A 16859-nucleotide genomic window follows, 5' to 3' on the forward strand; every position below is an offset into this window, starting at 1 on the left:
CTGCACGAACAAAACAAAGCTATTATATGAAGCGTGCTCAGACAGGATAACCAAACGACCTGAACATGTATAACTTCCTAAAGCTTGTCGAATCAACGATGGCATGACCTTTGGTGGAATGTAACTAAATATATTTACTCAAGTACTGAAGTACACATTTGAGGTACTTTTCTTCTTTAAGTATTTTCATTCTATACTACCTTATACTTTTACTCATCTACGTTACTTTATGAATTCAGATTTTGGGAAAAACCTTGTGATATATGATTTTTTGGTATAGATTACCATCCAACATTATATTTACGTAACTAAAATCCTGAGAGGGTTAACAGATAATGTATTGGAATTAAGATTTGTTTTCAAATATATTTCCCAGTTTCTTAAATGTCACTGAGTGACATTGAGTACTTTCACTCTTAATACTTTAAGAACGTTTTCCTAATCATACTTAAATACTTTTACTTAACTACGATTCTCGATGCAGTGCTTTTACTTAAAATTGATTTTTACAGTGCATTAGCAGGCTTGGGGGGTAATGGATTACATGTAATGAGATTACGTAATCAGAATACAAAAAAAGGTAACTGTATTCGATTGCAGTAACATCAAAATAAGTAATCGGATTACTGTGAATTTTATTTTTGTAAAAAGACAAACCAAATGTAACGGAAAGTAATCAGGTTACATTTTTATATTTTCATACTTCGACTAGGTTAGTGATTACATTTTTTGACATGTAACTATTTATTGTGATTACATTATTTAAGTGACCCTCCCAACCCTGAGTATTAGTACTTTTACTCAAGTAAAGAATCTGAATATGTTCCCCCCCTGTGCCTGACCCATATTGCTGATGTTTCCTCCTCATCCTCGCATCTCTGTTGTAAGTGGGCGGAGCTACAGCGCGAGGAAGAGATGCGCGAGGTAGAGGCAGTCTCCGGCAGGAAGCACAAATAACCAAATAACAGGAAGCATTCACAATCATCTCACAGAGCCTGGCCCCCTGGCAGAACTAACCGGCGGAGGGCGGACATTGGAATCACACCGAGGTTTAATTTCATCCCCATCCTCCTCATATCAGGGGAAACCATCCGCCTCCGCCCCTAGCGACCTCCGGGACAGTAGACAGATGGAGAAACAGGCCGGAGCTGCCGGGGCGGCGGAAGCAGCAGGGCCGAACAGAAAGCCCTGGGGCTTGCCGAGCTCAGGACCAAACACCGGTGAAACCCCGGAGAGGTGAGCAGCAGACCTGATATAATAGTTTACACGTAGTGCATTTACGGTTTTCTTGCTCTTCCTTAATATTTAATTCCCCGTAAAATGTCGCGATATTTCCTTTATCACAGGTTCGTATCTTTAATTCGGGTTGGATACAGTACAGATGTCAAACCGCACAACCGTACAACTGTTTCCCAATAAGCCAAGGCTACTGCATATTCATTGACTATATTTATGACCGGAGTTGTAAGTGACGGTCTACAGTTACTGTCACAGTAGCTATTATAGAGTAGCTAATAGCGAGTGAACCTATATTTTCATACTAATAAACAACAGGATGCGACAGCCTGACATGTTGGAAAACAGTGATATTGTGTACAGTGGGTTAACAGACAGCTAACGGCTAGCGTTAGCTCAGTAACAGGCTAGCTTACTGTATAGTTAGTAGCTACCGCCAAAACGTTACTGTATGCGATGCTATTGCTAATATGTTTATTGATGCAGTGACAGTAAAGGTCCAAACTATTAACTATAACAAAACAAAATACAGATAGTATTTGTATAGCATTCAATTCTGTCTTTTTTAGTTACCCAAAAATAACAAACCAACGTACAATGAATAAGTAAATAAACTAAACAAACGAAGAAAAAATAAATAGATAATATATTTATCTTAATATTTATCACAAATAAAATGTTTAATATATAAATAAAACAGTAGGCATGGGGTGTTTTCTGTGTTAAGGAAAAATCCAATATCCCTGCTGGTTTCTCTTCTTTTGAATTTTTTCCTAAACACATCACTACATTTTTTGTGAAATTGTATTTGTTTAATATTTAGTAATTATCAACTATAATATACACTATATTAGCTTAATATAAAATGCAATGTATAAATGTCCACCTACACAGGTGTTTTCACTTCTCAGCCTAATTAGGCCCTTGGAGTGGAGGTGTGTACGACATGTTTTTGATTGACACCTCCCTCTCTTTAAATTGTACTTGCTTACTTCATCATTCTTCATCATACATTATCAGAAGAATGGTAACTTTTGCAAAACAGGGCCTCAACGTGAAACCACTGGTTGCCTTTTATATGTAGAAAAAACGTTTCATTATGACATGAAAAAAAAGTCTTAATATTATGGAATGTCAATGTTCTTGTTACAGTAAAATATAAAATACTTACAACTTTTTCCTGTGATGGTGAATAGAAACTGTTCTTGCAGCTGGCTGTTATATTAACATATTCCAAATACTGGGTGTAAACAAATATACTAGCATCATTTTACAGCCAAATTCATGCTGTTTGCTAAATTCATCCGAACAAAACTGTATTTTGTCAGAATTGGAATTTTTTTTTCTCTCTAACCTGAATCTTAACATAATATGGCAGTCATTTAACATATCCCATTATAACAAGACTACTTACAAGTCTCTTTGGACTGTCCAGAACTTGTTATCACAATATGGATGCAATCAATTATATTATATAATAATTAAATAATTACATGGGGCAGAAATCTTTGCTACGGTTGTTCACATGGTAAATTCAATGCTTCAGTACATGTTATAAACACCACTATGTTGCTCTCACTTCCTCTGATTTAACACAAACACTGTTTCACACTGTTTAACATTGGGTTTGTTTCATTTTATCCGTTTCATTTAAGCCAATTCAACTCAACACACCCAGCATGTTTCAGAACAGCATTATACCACAAAAGGGAGGGATTTGGAAAAAATGTTTAGTTTTTGTGAATATGTTATAAACTCTCTCTTCCTTCAGTCCTACAGGTTCTCACGTAGAGTGGTGTAAACAGCTGATCGCAGCCACCATCTCCAGTCAGATCTCAGGATCGGTCCCGTCAGATATAAACAGGGACAACAAGGTAACACACACACACACACACACACACACACACACACTGTGTCGACTGTATTTCTCATCAGTTTGTGTTTTGATAGGCTAGGAGAAGACCAGATTTCATGGTAAGACCCGCAGAAATGGCAACATGTCTGCACTTTTGTGTGAGCAGAGCTTTGTGTGTGTAGCCCATGTGAATGTACTGTATCACAGCATTGTTCAGAGAAGCTGGGCAGCTTGTTTCTGTTTCCGCCTCTCAGCAGCATACACTTCTCAGCCACAGGACATGTTTGTTTCCCCGCTTGAGTGATAGCTGTTGAAACACTGTAATTACTTATACGCCATTGTTGTGTTCACACACTCATCCCATTTATTTATTTTTCTTATACTCTGTTTTAAATTATTAACACATTACAAATAAAACTTAACAAACTACATGCAGGTCACCAGAGGCTATACAGCACATCAATATGTCCTCAGCCATTAGTCTTGTGCCATGGGGCACCGTCCCTCAAAACGAGTTCACAACAAATCCATGTCCATCTCAGTCCAGTATTCATTCTCAGAAGATGTATAGCATATGTGTAAAGTAGAGTTTTTAAGCAAGAGAATCCCACATCAGGAAGAAGTTTCACATTCATTGTACCAGAACATTCTCCTTGGATTATGTACCAACCCTCTTCATGTGTTGAACCCATATTGACCAGTATTTGTCAAATGTATCACATCAGACTCTTAAAGAAAAAGTCAGCTTCTCCATATGAAGCAAGTAATGTACAATGTTTGTCCATTCTCCTGTTGTTGGAGCTTCCTTCACAAGACAAATTGCTTTTTTGCTAGCTATCAGTAATATTTTAAGAAGGTCCTTTCACAAACTTTCAATTCAGCTGGTATATTAGCTAAATACTTTCCGGCAAAACTGTTATCAATCACAAAGCCCAGTATTTAATTTATTTCTGTTATTATAATTAGCCAATTAAATTTGGATTACCTGACATTTCCAGAATATGTGGAATTGATCAGCCATAATATTACTACACTGTCCAGATTCTGGTCTGCCATTCTGATAATATTTGTTTCTGTTATATTAGAATTCCTAGAGTTAGACAAAAATCTAAATATATTCTTCCATGAGAATTCTCTTCAATGGCCAGAGCTGGAGGTGGTGGATTTTATGCAAAATCCTCTTTAAAGCAATTAATTAGAAGTGTCAAAAGCCTCAGTGCATGGAGAGTTATCTGTTCTCTGAGATGAAGTTTGTTGCGCTTTTTTTTGTTGCTTGGTTTTGAATGTGCTCTCACAAAACAGTATTTGCTCAGCTGTTCTGCATTTCTTTTCTCACATCACTGCAGGTTTTAGGTTTTCTATTTGCTTTGAACATTTGAATCCACTTTCTTGCATTTGCTTTGAGCTCTTGTGTTTGCACCCGACCGTCACCTCATACAGAATGTAATTACATGTCACAACACAAAGAAAAAGTAACCATCACTTTGAAATCAGACAATAGGCGCTTTTACACCAAGTACTTTGCGATACTTAGTTCCCAGTACTTAGTTCCCAGTACTTAGTTCATCAGAACTCTTTAGTTCTGATGAACTAAAGAGCAGATCGCGTTCACACCGGAATAAGTCCCTGGGGGAGGATTAGGCAAATGAAGCTGCTGACGTCACTACTTCTTCTTCTGCTTTGGGTTTACTGGCAGGCTGCAAACAACTTCACGGCGTATACTGCCACCCAAAGTCCCCGGCCGGAAGTTCCCTCGGTCCGGAAGTCCCGGTGGTTGGACATGGCTTCTGTAGAAGCTGCTGGGACTCCCAGCAGCTTCTACTGAAGCCTTCCGAGTAAATCGCCAGAACACCGACACCTCCTCATCTCCACCACTCCCATGTTTTTTTTTGTGTTGTCATGAGTTAGTCTCTCTCCGTTGGTGCGCTATGCTAATGCTAATAATGCTAATGCCAGCAAATACAATGTGGCGGCTTCACAAAACTTTCCGAGTTTTACGGGGCGCGGTTTGCAATCCGCCCAGCCAATCAGAAATGGGAACCTTTTTCTCCCATGAAAGTACCTGCTCTCTAGCAGGGACTGAAAATGGGGTGAAAAGGTTCTCATGAACTAAGTTCTAGTTCCGGCTTTTTTTGGTGTGAACGCAAAATTTCAAAAACTATCGGAACTATACTGGGAAAAGTACTCCGTGTGAAAGCGCCTAATGAATACAGTCGTTTCCATTCCATAGAAACTACATTTATAAATGTGTGTGTATGTGCTGTATGGTGTGTCCTTTCACGCATAGAGGCTACTACAGTGGACAGCTTTTCAAAAGGTGTTTCCTTGTATATGCATGGGTTTTGATGGCATAGTTGCACCATCAGCCACTACATAGTACATCGTCCCATACACTGCCACTCAGTGGAAAGTCAGTGCAAGTGCATGATACATTTCTCTAAACCAAGATGAACGACAGAAAGCCAGATGGACCAAGTCACCTGCCGATATCCTGCCAATCCTTTCATGGAAAGCGCTCCCTGCAGGTATACAACATTTGGTGACATCAAGTAACAACTAATTGTCAAAGTATTGATTTTATGTTTGCAGGAAATTATGATTATTCACCTGTCCACTAAAGTGGACGTCATGCATCACTAGCTATATTTACACTAAAACTCATACTGTTGCTGCTACTGTTCTTCTTGAAAATACTTCATCTGAAATATGTTTTTGGGCCTTAAATCAATATACTTAAGTTATTATAATGTAATTTTAAGTTTGCAAATATTTATTTATAATTGTTTCCAAATTGACAAGTTTTCAGTTTAGACTTTAAACGCATACTGTCCACCTGAGTGGACATATAAAACATTTATTTTCTAAATTTGAAAAAACTAGATAAAAATAAACTAAAGTTAAAATCTTGTTTTTCATGCCCCAAGAGCAATAAAAACACTTGGTAAAAATCCTGAGTGAGGCTTTCATAATTCATGCATGAAAGGGTTAATCTCCAGGTGTCCAAGAGGCTGAATCCCAGGGTAAGAGTTGTAGTCTTCTGATACATGACTAATGCCCTTCTTGTGAACAGGACTGTGATACAGTACATTTGATGGGAAATCAATTTAAAAGCAAAGCTCTTAAATATTAAAGTCCAATAATGACAGTATGTGGTGAATGGGTGAAACAATAGTATGTTTCAGTCCAGTTTTGAATTTGTGAGCAGGCTTTGTGTAAAGTGAACAACAGGATGTGATCATGTGACTGAGCTGCATGAAAATGAGAGTTGGTTGTCAGTGGTGGCTGAGGGCAGATTTACTGTGCTTCCTCCAGCAGACCCTCTGTATACAGAACAGTCTCCAACTCTGCCTCCAGCTCAACCTGATGCCTGCTGCTTCTTTTTCTTTCTCTGTACCTTTCTCCATGCCTTTTCTCTGTCCTCTACCCTTACAAACAGTGTCCTTCTTTCACTGAGGCGGTAACATTCCTGAATTCCAGTTTCCGCACTGGGATCTTACAACAACAGAGTTCATTCAAGCCTTTTTTGCAAGAAATGTACTGTCACACTGTCGAAGGAACAACAGTGTTGGCCAGTCTTTCACTTAGGCTCAGAGTAAAAAGTCTATCTATTGGATGGATTGTCATGAAATTTGATTCGGCCCTGTTCAGGATGAGGAACAATAACATTGGTGGTCCTCTAACCTTTACTCTAGCTCCATCATGAGGTTTTAGTTAATACTTAATCATTTAATACCTCCAATCTGCATCAGTTGTACTAACTAAAGCATATTACCATACTAATGCACTTTGCTAAGATAACATAACCGTGTTAAATTAGTACTTCGTGAATCTACGGTGACATGTCTCCATGATTTAAAGTTCAAAAAGCTCTTTATTTTTCTCATACTGCCTGTCCCGCAGAACCTCTTTTCCCCCTCTGTCTGAAACCAGAGCCCAGTCTGCTCTGATTGGTTAGCTGGCCGGCTCTGTTGTGATTGGTCAACCGCTTACAGATGTCCCGCCCCTTAGCGTATTACTTACAATGTGTTGGAGCGCTAGCCAATAGAAGTTCCTTTCATTTCCATCTTTATTTCGAACAGATTGAAAAAAACTAATAAAAAATAACAAATGTGAAAAACAGAATACCGTATTGTTAAAATAAAGTATTTATCAATTTTCATAATAATATTGATATATTCAACAAAAAGAGTGTTTATGGGAGAAAAAAACTCCCCTGGAGGGAACACAGGGATTTGAGCCTTTGCAGACCATTTACTTGCACCCAAACCTATAGAACACACTATAGGAGAGTGAAAACCCCCCAAAAAGAATAGGGCCTCTTTAACCGCAGCAGCAACATAGTTACAGTTTATTTGACATTATACGATTTTGTGTTTGCTCTATAAATCTTAAAAAGAGATCTCTAAAAATCCTCAGAATTAGCAGATAACATGGCTTGTGGTAACAGGAATGTTATCAACTTTGATTTTTAAGAGCCATGGCGGTAACAGGAGAGCCTAGCATTGATTGTGCACATTTAGAAAACCTGACAATCAAATCATTTAGAATACATTGTTGTGAATGCAATAAAGTGTTTAAATATGGAATATGCAAGGAGTGGGACTTTAAAATAATAGCCAGATCCATCATTAACAACAATGTCCGATTACTTTATAACTTCTCTTTCTTGCTATCTCTCTCTCTCTGTCACTTTCTCCATGCTGGCTCTCTCCCCGGCAGCAAGACTCACAAGATGAAGAGCTCTGTTACCATGGAGAGAGTGATTCTGATTCTCCGGCAAGTCTCTCTCTCTGCCTCTGTCTGTCTGTCCTTCCTCCTGTTTCCTCCTCCTCCTCACTCTGCATGCCTCCTCCTCTCCTTCTGTCTGTCACTCAGGAATGGCAGCAAATAACACATTATACCACAACGTACACAACAATGCAGTATACAGGTTTGGAGTTTTAACAACCCGTATTGACCCCTGACTAAAAGACTAAAAGTAGGGATATTTCTGCTGTATACATGTTGACTATATGTTGACCATTCTTCATTAACACATTTAACATTCTTTAGGTAGCTTCATTTCTAAACCCGCCATAGGATTTTAAAAATATTCCTGTTTTTTTCTCTGGAATTTATACATTTACAATTCATGCACTGGTTTGTGAGGGTTATTTTAAAAAATGTATTCTGTTACAATAACTAGTTACATGTGAACAATTGCAATCAGTAACCTAATTTGACTATCAAAATATAAAAGTAACCTTACCTGATTACTTTCCGTTTTTTTTTAGATTACCTCAATATCAAATGCAATGCAAACAAAAACAAGAGAAAATAAATAACAATAAAATGTTTTTACTTAACATGTATGTAACCTTAGAAAAGAAGAAACCAAGATATTTCGCTTAATATAAAAAGGTAGTAATAGTTTACAAATGCTGTTTATGCTTATTACAATAATCAAAAGCATAGACTGTATTTTTCTTTAATAAACCATAAAGGAAATTCATTCATTACGTCTACCTATAATATATCAACCTTTATTTCAAAATGTATTGTAACACTGTCACCCTGCTAGTAATCTCTATTTATTTGTAAATGTTACTGTAATCTGATTTCTTATTTGTTACCTTTTTTTGTATCATGATTACATAATCACATGTTGCATGTAATCTGTTACTCCCCAAGCCTCTTCATGCATTGACTAATACAGATCAATGTTTCAGCATCTTTAGAATAACATTGACATCATATGCCTGCTGATTGTTACCCTAGAGAAGGCAGGACATTAATCTTACATAAGTTAAATATACAGTATATATCAAATGTATTGTGTTTTTCCATTCTTTTATCTTTGTCGTTCTGGGAACCAGCACTTAAAGCAAACAGTGTGTTCTCAGTGATGTTATATTTATTTTTGCAATAAGTAGAGCTAGCTGATTGGTTGTTGCTACCGCTCGTCTGAGGTAACTTGCATGAAGTTTAACTTCTCTTAACTTCCCCATGTTGCTCTGCTGGACAGTCTTGAATAGTGAATGGCATCCATCTGCAGTGTGAATCCACGTGTTGTCCAAGCAGACCACGGCTTGTCTTTAACTAACGCATTTTACTCTCATTAACAGAGGTTAGCCTGCAGTAGTTGTCATTTTCCAAGAAGACTTTTTTTTTTTAAAGCCACTGGAAACTATTCAAAAAGGAAATGCACATTTAGAAGCCATTTATTTAGTTTGAAGTTACAGTTTGTTTAAGTAGTGCTGTCCTAGATTTCTCTTTTTTAAATAAATGTTTTGGACTTAAAAAGGCCTAAGTTTAGATCACAAAGTCCAAAAAACACTTCTGTGCAGCCCTCAATGAAATACTAAGAAAAGGTTTACATCAATAAACTATTCTGTACAGCCGCTCTCCAACTCTCAGTAGCACCATGTTGAGTACGGTGTTGTGTCAGTGTAGCATGCTGTTTTTTCTCCAGCCCCACTTACTGGTCTTTGTTCTACAGAACCTTCCTGCTTTGAGGTACGGGGCGCAGGTCACTATGTCCCAGAACCAGGTTCCTCTGCTGCCAGGAGAAACAGTGCAGACCACAGGTAAGCTCATCACACTGTCCATGTTCAAGATCTTTTTTTAAAGGGGCCCTATTCTGCTCATTTCCAGGTTCACATTAGTATCTAATGTCTCCACAGGGACATGTCCCCATGTTTTAATGTTCAAAAAGTTCTTTATTTCTCTCATTCTGCCTGTGCTCCAGCACCTCTTTTCACCCTCTGTCTGAAACCAGAGCCCAGTCTGCTCTGATTGGTTAGCTGGCCGGCTCTGTTGTGATTGGTCAACCGCCTAATGATGTCCAGCGCCTTAGCCTATCACTGAAAATGTGTTGGACCACTAGCCTATCACTGACAATGTGTTGGAGCACTAGCCAAAAGAAGCGCGATAGGTACATACAGCGGTGGAAAGTAGCTTTTTTTGAGGTATTTGTGCTTTACCCGAGTATTTACATTTAATACTAATTTACATTTCTAATCTAATACATTTTGGAAGCAAATGTTGTAGTTTTTACTCCACTATATTTATTTTACAGAGGTATTTATTAGTTACTTTATTAATTCAGAATTTGACCCCCCATAAAAGTACAACAGGACGTCTTTAAAACAGAACAGCATATGTACATATTGACTCCCCGGCCCTAAATGAAAACCTTTGTGTGTTTGTGTTGACGTGCAGTGAAGGATGTGATGTACATCTGTCCCTTCAGTGGTCTGGTTAATGGAACCCTGACCATAACAGACTACAAGCTCTACTTCACCAGTGTGGAAAGGGTACGTCAATATCTTATTCATTATTAAATTCACATCCTTGGACTATTTCTCTGTGTAGAACTGTGTGTTTATGTCCCCTGTGCTCCTCCAGGAGTCTCCGTTCATCCTGGATGTGAACCTGGGAGTCATCAGCAGACTGGAGACCATCAGTGTCCCCAACCAGGGAGAGAACACCAAAGGACTGGAGTTAGTCTGCAAGGTACTAAAGAATCACCTCTCTTTAAATCTGGGATGAGTCTACAATAGCACTGATGATTAATGATGTCATGTCCTCCCTGCGTCAGGACATGAGGAGTCCCAGGTTCGCCTATAAGACGGAGGAGAGTAATCCAGACGTGGTGGAGCTGCTGGCCAAACACGCCTTCCCCCTCTCACACAGCCTGGTCAGTCTCATCACATGTGTTTACTCAGGTTGGCAAGATATGATGTGTGTGCACTGAATGCTGAAAGTAGCAATACCACAGTGTAAATATACTCTGTTACATGTTAAAGTATTGCATTTGTAATCTAAGTATAGGCATAGAAAAATAAAACCTAAAGTAAAAGTAGGCATTATGCAGGCAGCCCATTTCAGAATGATATATCAATTATTGATAACTGAACATCACTTTAAAGTCACAAATAATACATGTGGAGCTAGTTTTTATTCTTTTGGTTTTGGGATGTTTTGATGGGATTGTAAGATAAGATAAGACTTTATTTTTCCCAAAGGAAATTCCTGCGCGGGAGTTGCAAAACATTGAGTTCAATAAACATAAAAATAAATACAGTAATAATCATAACAAAGTTGTACAATGCAGTAAAAGATCAAATTAAACCACAAACTACAAGAAACAAAGATGCACAAATAATGACTGGAAACTGTGCAGTTAGGAGCGATGTTGTAACGGTACACAAAACATAATGGCAGATACGTAATTGAACATGATACTATTGCACTTGACATTGCAAAGCAGAGAGTGTCTTTGTAATGATGATAATGATATCGGACATAGTGGAGATGTGGCAGTATAGTCACGAACTGATCAATTATTTGAATTAAAGAATCAAGACTTAATAGTGCAACTAATATTCAGATATTAATGAGGGACTTCTCCTACATGAAGTGAATTTGATAGACTGAATACTTACACTTGTCCTCTGTCTCCCTCCTGCAGCCTCTGTTTGCCTTCCTGTACAAGGAGCAGTTTCCTGTGGACGGCTGGAAGGTGTACGACCCGACAGCTGAGTACAGACGTCAGGTAAATCAATGACACTCTGACGGCCCGTCCAGACAGCAGCGTGCGTTGAAGCTTGCCGGCGGGCGTGTCTGAAACTCGACCAACAACCACTCACATGAATCTCCCGCCCCTGACACACAAGCAGCGGTTTGATCTGAGCTAAGGACTTGTCACTCCGGCCATATGATTCGATTGGCTGACACTTCTGCCGAGGCTTTCCAAAAGTTGAACTTGCTCAACTTTTGCAGCGAGCCACGCCAGCGCAAAGGCTCCGCTTCATTCCCACAATGCAGTTCGGCGAAAAGTGACGTCACCCCATTCAAAGTGAATGGTGCAGCTTTCAACGCACGCCGCTGTGTGGATGGGCCGTAACACACTCTGCTGCTGTTACATCCAGCTCTCTCTGATAACATATGAAGACTCTACAGACTCAAGTTATAAAACCATGCTATTTGTTGATTAGGTTTAATCCTCCTTGGTGCTCTCACTTTCTCTTGAACACAAATAATCTTATCAGTTCCTCTGCCATTTTCTGTAATTGCTGTGAAGTTACTGGCAATGAAACTCCACGCTTCCTGCAAAACTTTGACATTTAAAGGTCCAATCTATAGGATTTTGTGTCAAATAGCTGGGAGGTTTTAAATAGCAACCAACTCAATACGTATTTGCTCACCCTTCTCTTTCTAGTGTTGGATAGTCATGGTTAGTTATAAGTAACACCATTTCTCTAGTCTCCCTGGGAGAGGTTAAGATTTCGCAGCAGGCAAGGAAAACGTTTTTTTGTTAGAAAAGACAAACTCATGACTCTGATGTTGTACCAGTACCACTGGCAGGGTATTGGTACTTGATATCTCGGGAACCAAAATAACCCAGTGCCAAGTAGTATAAAAATCCTCCAGTGAAACGATATCTGCATATAAACCTTATTCTAGTCAAAAAAAATATTATGGTTTTAAGAATCAGGCAAGCGTTCCCACAACAAACCTCTCTCTCCCACATGAAACACTTTGTATTTATATCACATGTAATACTTTTGTAATGGTTTCTCTCATGTGGTTGGGTGTTTTTTTAGGGCCTCCCTAATGAGAGCTGGACCTTCAGTAAGATGAACAGCAGCTATGAGCTGTGTGACACCTACCCCTTCATCCTGGTCATCCCCACCAACATCGCAGAAGACGACATCAAGCGGGTGGCTGTGTTCCGAGCAAAGCACCGCATACCGGTCAGTATTGACAAAAACACCCTTTAAAACCATGTTTAGAATCAGCTCTGTGGCTCTTTGATGTGTTTTCTGAGCCCCCCCTGGTTCTGACCTGGCTCTGCTCCTCCTGCAGGTCCTGTCCTGGATCCACCCAGAGTCTCAGGCCACCATCATTCGCTGCAGCCAGCCGTTAGTCGGCCCTTCAGACCGCCGCTGCAAAGAGGACGAGCATTACCTCCAAATCATCATGGACGCCAACGCCCAGTCCCACAAGCTCACCATCTTTGACGCCCGGCAGAGCAGTGTAGCAGTCACCAACAAGGTACGACACATCCGTCCTTCCTGTTTCCTCCCCCTTACCTCAGCTACACGTCAACTGATTTGCCTTTATTCTCACTCCTGCAGGCGAAGGATGGAGGGTTTGAAAGTGAGAGTTTCTATCCAAACGTGGAGCTTAACTTCCTGGAAATCCCCAACATCCATGTGATGAGGGAGTCCCTGAGGAAGATGAAGGACGTGGTTTACCCCACCATAGATGAGGCCCACTGGCACTCTGCTATCGATCAGACACACTGGCTGGAGTACATACGGGTAACTCACAATAAATCATCATTTTTATTTATGTACTGTTGGTACTGTTATACCAACAGGATTTTTCCAAAAGGTTTCTCATTGCATGGCCTCAGATATACTACTGTACACATAGTAGACAAGTCTCTTGACTCAAGTGTAATTCCACAGGCCCTAAAAACTGTGTGCAGTGATCAGTGAATCTGACGCTTGGAGCCTTTCCATTGTTCTGAATGAGAAATAAACCTCTTACATTTCTAACTATTGTTGAAAAACGTTAGCTACTATCGGTAAAATGTCTACGCTGTGAGCATGTCAGGACCCTGATGAGCGTTTTAGTGTGCTTTTTGTGTACTTTCGGGTCAATAATGTGGCTCCTTTGGCCGTTTATCTGAAGGAGTGCAGCTGGCGCACTGAGGAAAGATGAGGCTAAATTTACAATGGGCCTTAATGGAGACGTGTGAAGTTTTTCTCACTTCCTTGTCCTCAAGAAGGGCCCTTGGCAAAGGCAGTATAGGCAAACGCTAAGGGCGCATCAACCCATGGGGGCGCCGAAAATTGGGGGGGGGAAAAAGAAGGAAACATTTTTTTTTTTTATATTTCATGACAACAGAATTTCCCGATTTTGGATCAGTCCCATAAACTATGGTGCACCCCCCTCCCCCAAAATCAAGTTGAACTGCCCCAGCCCCAGTAAAAACTAGCGGTTTATGTGAAATAGTTTTTTTTTTTTAAATAATGGTTTTAGTGTGCAATTATAGGTTTTAATGTTGTATTTGTGTTAATTTAAAATTAATCAAACTCCCAAAAAACGTATTTACTGTGTAAGCGGCCGCGGGGAGCTTTAGAGAGCTCTCTCCTGAAAGACTGAACGGTTCTGATAACCTCAGTGAGGTAAAGAACACCTTTATATGATCATTATAGCTATAAAAAAATAAGAGAATAGATGAAAAACAGGTACAAAATACTATATGACAGTAAACAAAAGTTGTTATTAAACAAGAATAGAGTTTAAAAGGAGAGTGATTTGTATAATAAAGAAAACGAAAATCTGTTTACAGTTCTGTTTCATATTGATGTTGAGAGATGTCTCCATAGATCTCTTAATTTTGCTCTCAAAGTGCACCAGATTGATGCTTTTAACTTCAATATTTAAAAAAAACATCTTCCCGTGGGAGCATGCCCCCGGACCCCCTAGAGGAGGTGAGGTCCACCCCCCACTTAAATCATGTTCAAATGGATAGGATACTAAATACATTTGCACACATCTTGTGTCCATATCTTTCTGTTTTGGTGGTCATGCCACAACCGTGCACGTGCATGCATGCGCGAGTCATAGTGAGTGCATTTTGGGGGGGGAGGTGCCAGCTAAAATCTTACTCGGGCAACTAATTGTTCACGGCCGTCCCCCGCAGTCCTCAAGAGTAAAATTTTATTTGAAGTTTTTGCTTAAAATAAATATATATGTTTTTAACATAGGAAGAGGTTTTCGCTACATTTCTCCATTCAAAAATTGATGTCCCAGGAATGATAGAGTTGGGAGTTTAATGGCCCAAGGTTTAAAAGAATTTGGGCGGGGATTTCAAGCTCTCTCCACTACTGTTTTTGAGAATCGAAGCACTCCCTGACTTAACCGCGCCCGGCCGCAATACACACTAATGTTAAAATCGGAAAGAAAAGGCCTCTTTACCAGCTCCAAACTAGAGTATACTAAAATTTAAAAGTGTAAAAAATATCAAAATCTGAATACCAAACCTTGAATGGGTTCTGTGTAATAGTGGGAATGAAGTCTCTAGCTGAAAATATGATGGAAGAGTAGCATTTGGCGGCAAGGTGTAGGTTAAAGAAGATTTGAAGGTGCCGGCCCATTGAGTTACATGTTAACACAAACAAATATTTTAAAAGCTGAATATTATAAAAAGTATAATGTATAAACAAGAAAAGTATAAGCACTCATTGGAGGGGCACAAAGTTTTGTCTCAGGGCCACCTAAGGGGTTTCACCAACTAATCTGAACTAGTCGACTAAGTCGACTAGCCTTTACCACCATAGTCGGCGCTGTAGGCCCTAGGTCGCTATCGGTGAAAAAAAGGATGGTAATCGAGGTGGCTGCCAAAATGCTACAAAACACCGTCGCAGCATTTCTTAATGTATGACAGTACTTCAACGAAGATGTAACTAACTCACCAGTGAAGTGTCAGTGTGTACGAGGGCTGTATCTGAAGATACAAACAGAATGGCATCGCTATGCGGCCAACCATCTAAAGATGAACCCGCTGCACCAGCTAGCCACGAGCAGTCAATGGCTAGCACCAGTGACCAACGGACCGGCGTACAGCACTGAACGAGGCAAGACGAACAGAGGGGGGGGGGGGAAAGCGAGAAAACCGAGCAACAGTGATGCGGATGATGACTCGGATTCACTGGGGCCAGTGGACACCGCATATCACAGTGGATAAGCCACCCGGAGTGGTGGGCAGAAAAACGTGCACCGCTTCCCCGCTTTCGAGGAGGCTAGCCCTGGCTATTCGCAGCCACAAGCAACCCGGTGAAGAGGGTTTTTTCCCCTGGCAGGCAACACTGTCACCCGAAGGCGGATCCAAGCCTCCATTCCCTCCACAGTGTCGGACTTGCGTTGGTGTTCAAACCCAAAAATAATGGAAAGGTTGGACGTTATCGTGGAGGACAGCCCGGAATAAAGTGTTTGGCGCAATGCCGGCTGTTGGCCGCACTGGATTACGTGGGGCATTTATGTAAAGCAGAGAGTTTTTTGCTGTCGATTTTGGTGACGTCCAGTGTTTGTTATTTAACTCCACCCATGTAACACAAATTAAAATGGCACGTGTTTAATGTTACTGTATGAGTCCAATAGAAAATACAGTTGTAAAGCCTCTCTTTTGTGTGTCTTTATTATGACGTAACGACTAGTCCCCGCAGTCGACTACTATTTTGAAAAACTAAGTCGACCTAGTAAAATATTGGAAGTTGTGGAAACCCCGCTACAGGCCACCATTGTGAAAAGTTGCTCCCCTTAAAAGATGAAGAGGCCCCCTGTATTTTCCTCCCTAGGATATACCTCCAACTAATGAGAGACAGAAGCGAGAAAAAAAAAAAATCCCAGAAATCACATTTTCTGATTTTTAAAGAATTTATTTGCAAATTATGGTGGAAAATAAGTATTTGGTCAATAACAAAAGTTAATCTCAATACTTTGGTTCATATACCCCTTTGTTGGCCAATGACAGAGGTCAAACGTTTTTCCTGTAAGTTTTCCACCAAGGTTTTTAGCACAGCTGTTGGCTGGTAATTTTGGCCGCATTCCTCCCATGCACGATCTCCTCTAGAACAGACAGGGATGTTTTGTCCGCTGGGCACACGGACTTTCAACCTCCCTCCCAAGAGATTTTCTTGGGGTTGAGATCTGGAAGCTGTCTAGGCAACTCCAGGACTTGAATCCTTTCTTACGAAGCCCCTCCCTTCCG

General features: G+C 40.0%; 1 protein-coding gene across 1 annotated transcript in view; it reads left to right on the forward strand.

Annotated features, from left to right (window-relative positions):
* Nucleotides 1–934: 934 nt before the first annotated feature.
* Nucleotides 935–16859, forward strand: part of LOC104966346 (myotubularin-related protein 1-like) — a 23609-nt gene continuing 7684 nt past the window's right edge. Inside the window, exons 1-13 of the mRNA XM_010795534.1 lie at nucleotides 935–1236; nucleotides 3008–3110; nucleotides 3187–3210; nucleotides 5539–5616; nucleotides 7811–7867; nucleotides 9570–9657; nucleotides 10292–10386; nucleotides 10478–10585; nucleotides 10671–10769; nucleotides 11544–11627; nucleotides 12679–12828; nucleotides 12941–13129; nucleotides 13213–13398. Of these exons, the coding sequence (XP_010793836.1) occupies nucleotides 1130–1236; nucleotides 3008–3110; nucleotides 3187–3210; nucleotides 5539–5616; nucleotides 7811–7867; nucleotides 9570–9657; nucleotides 10292–10386; nucleotides 10478–10585; nucleotides 10671–10769; nucleotides 11544–11627; nucleotides 12679–12828; nucleotides 12941–13129; nucleotides 13213–13398 (1368 nt within the window). The 5' untranslated portion in view covers nucleotides 935–1129. The remainder of the gene's footprint in view (nucleotides 1237–3007; nucleotides 3111–3186; nucleotides 3211–5538; nucleotides 5617–7810; nucleotides 7868–9569; nucleotides 9658–10291; nucleotides 10387–10477; nucleotides 10586–10670; nucleotides 10770–11543; nucleotides 11628–12678; nucleotides 12829–12940; nucleotides 13130–13212; nucleotides 13399–16859) is intronic.

The sequence above is a fragment of the Notothenia coriiceps genome, unplaced genomic scaffold (assembly GCF_000735185.1).
Source record: "Notothenia coriiceps isolate Sejong01 unplaced genomic scaffold, NC01 NC01_scaffold00037246, whole genome shotgun sequence".
In the NCBI taxonomy this organism is placed as follows: Eukaryota; Metazoa; Chordata; class Actinopteri; order Perciformes; family Nototheniidae; genus Notothenia; species Notothenia coriiceps.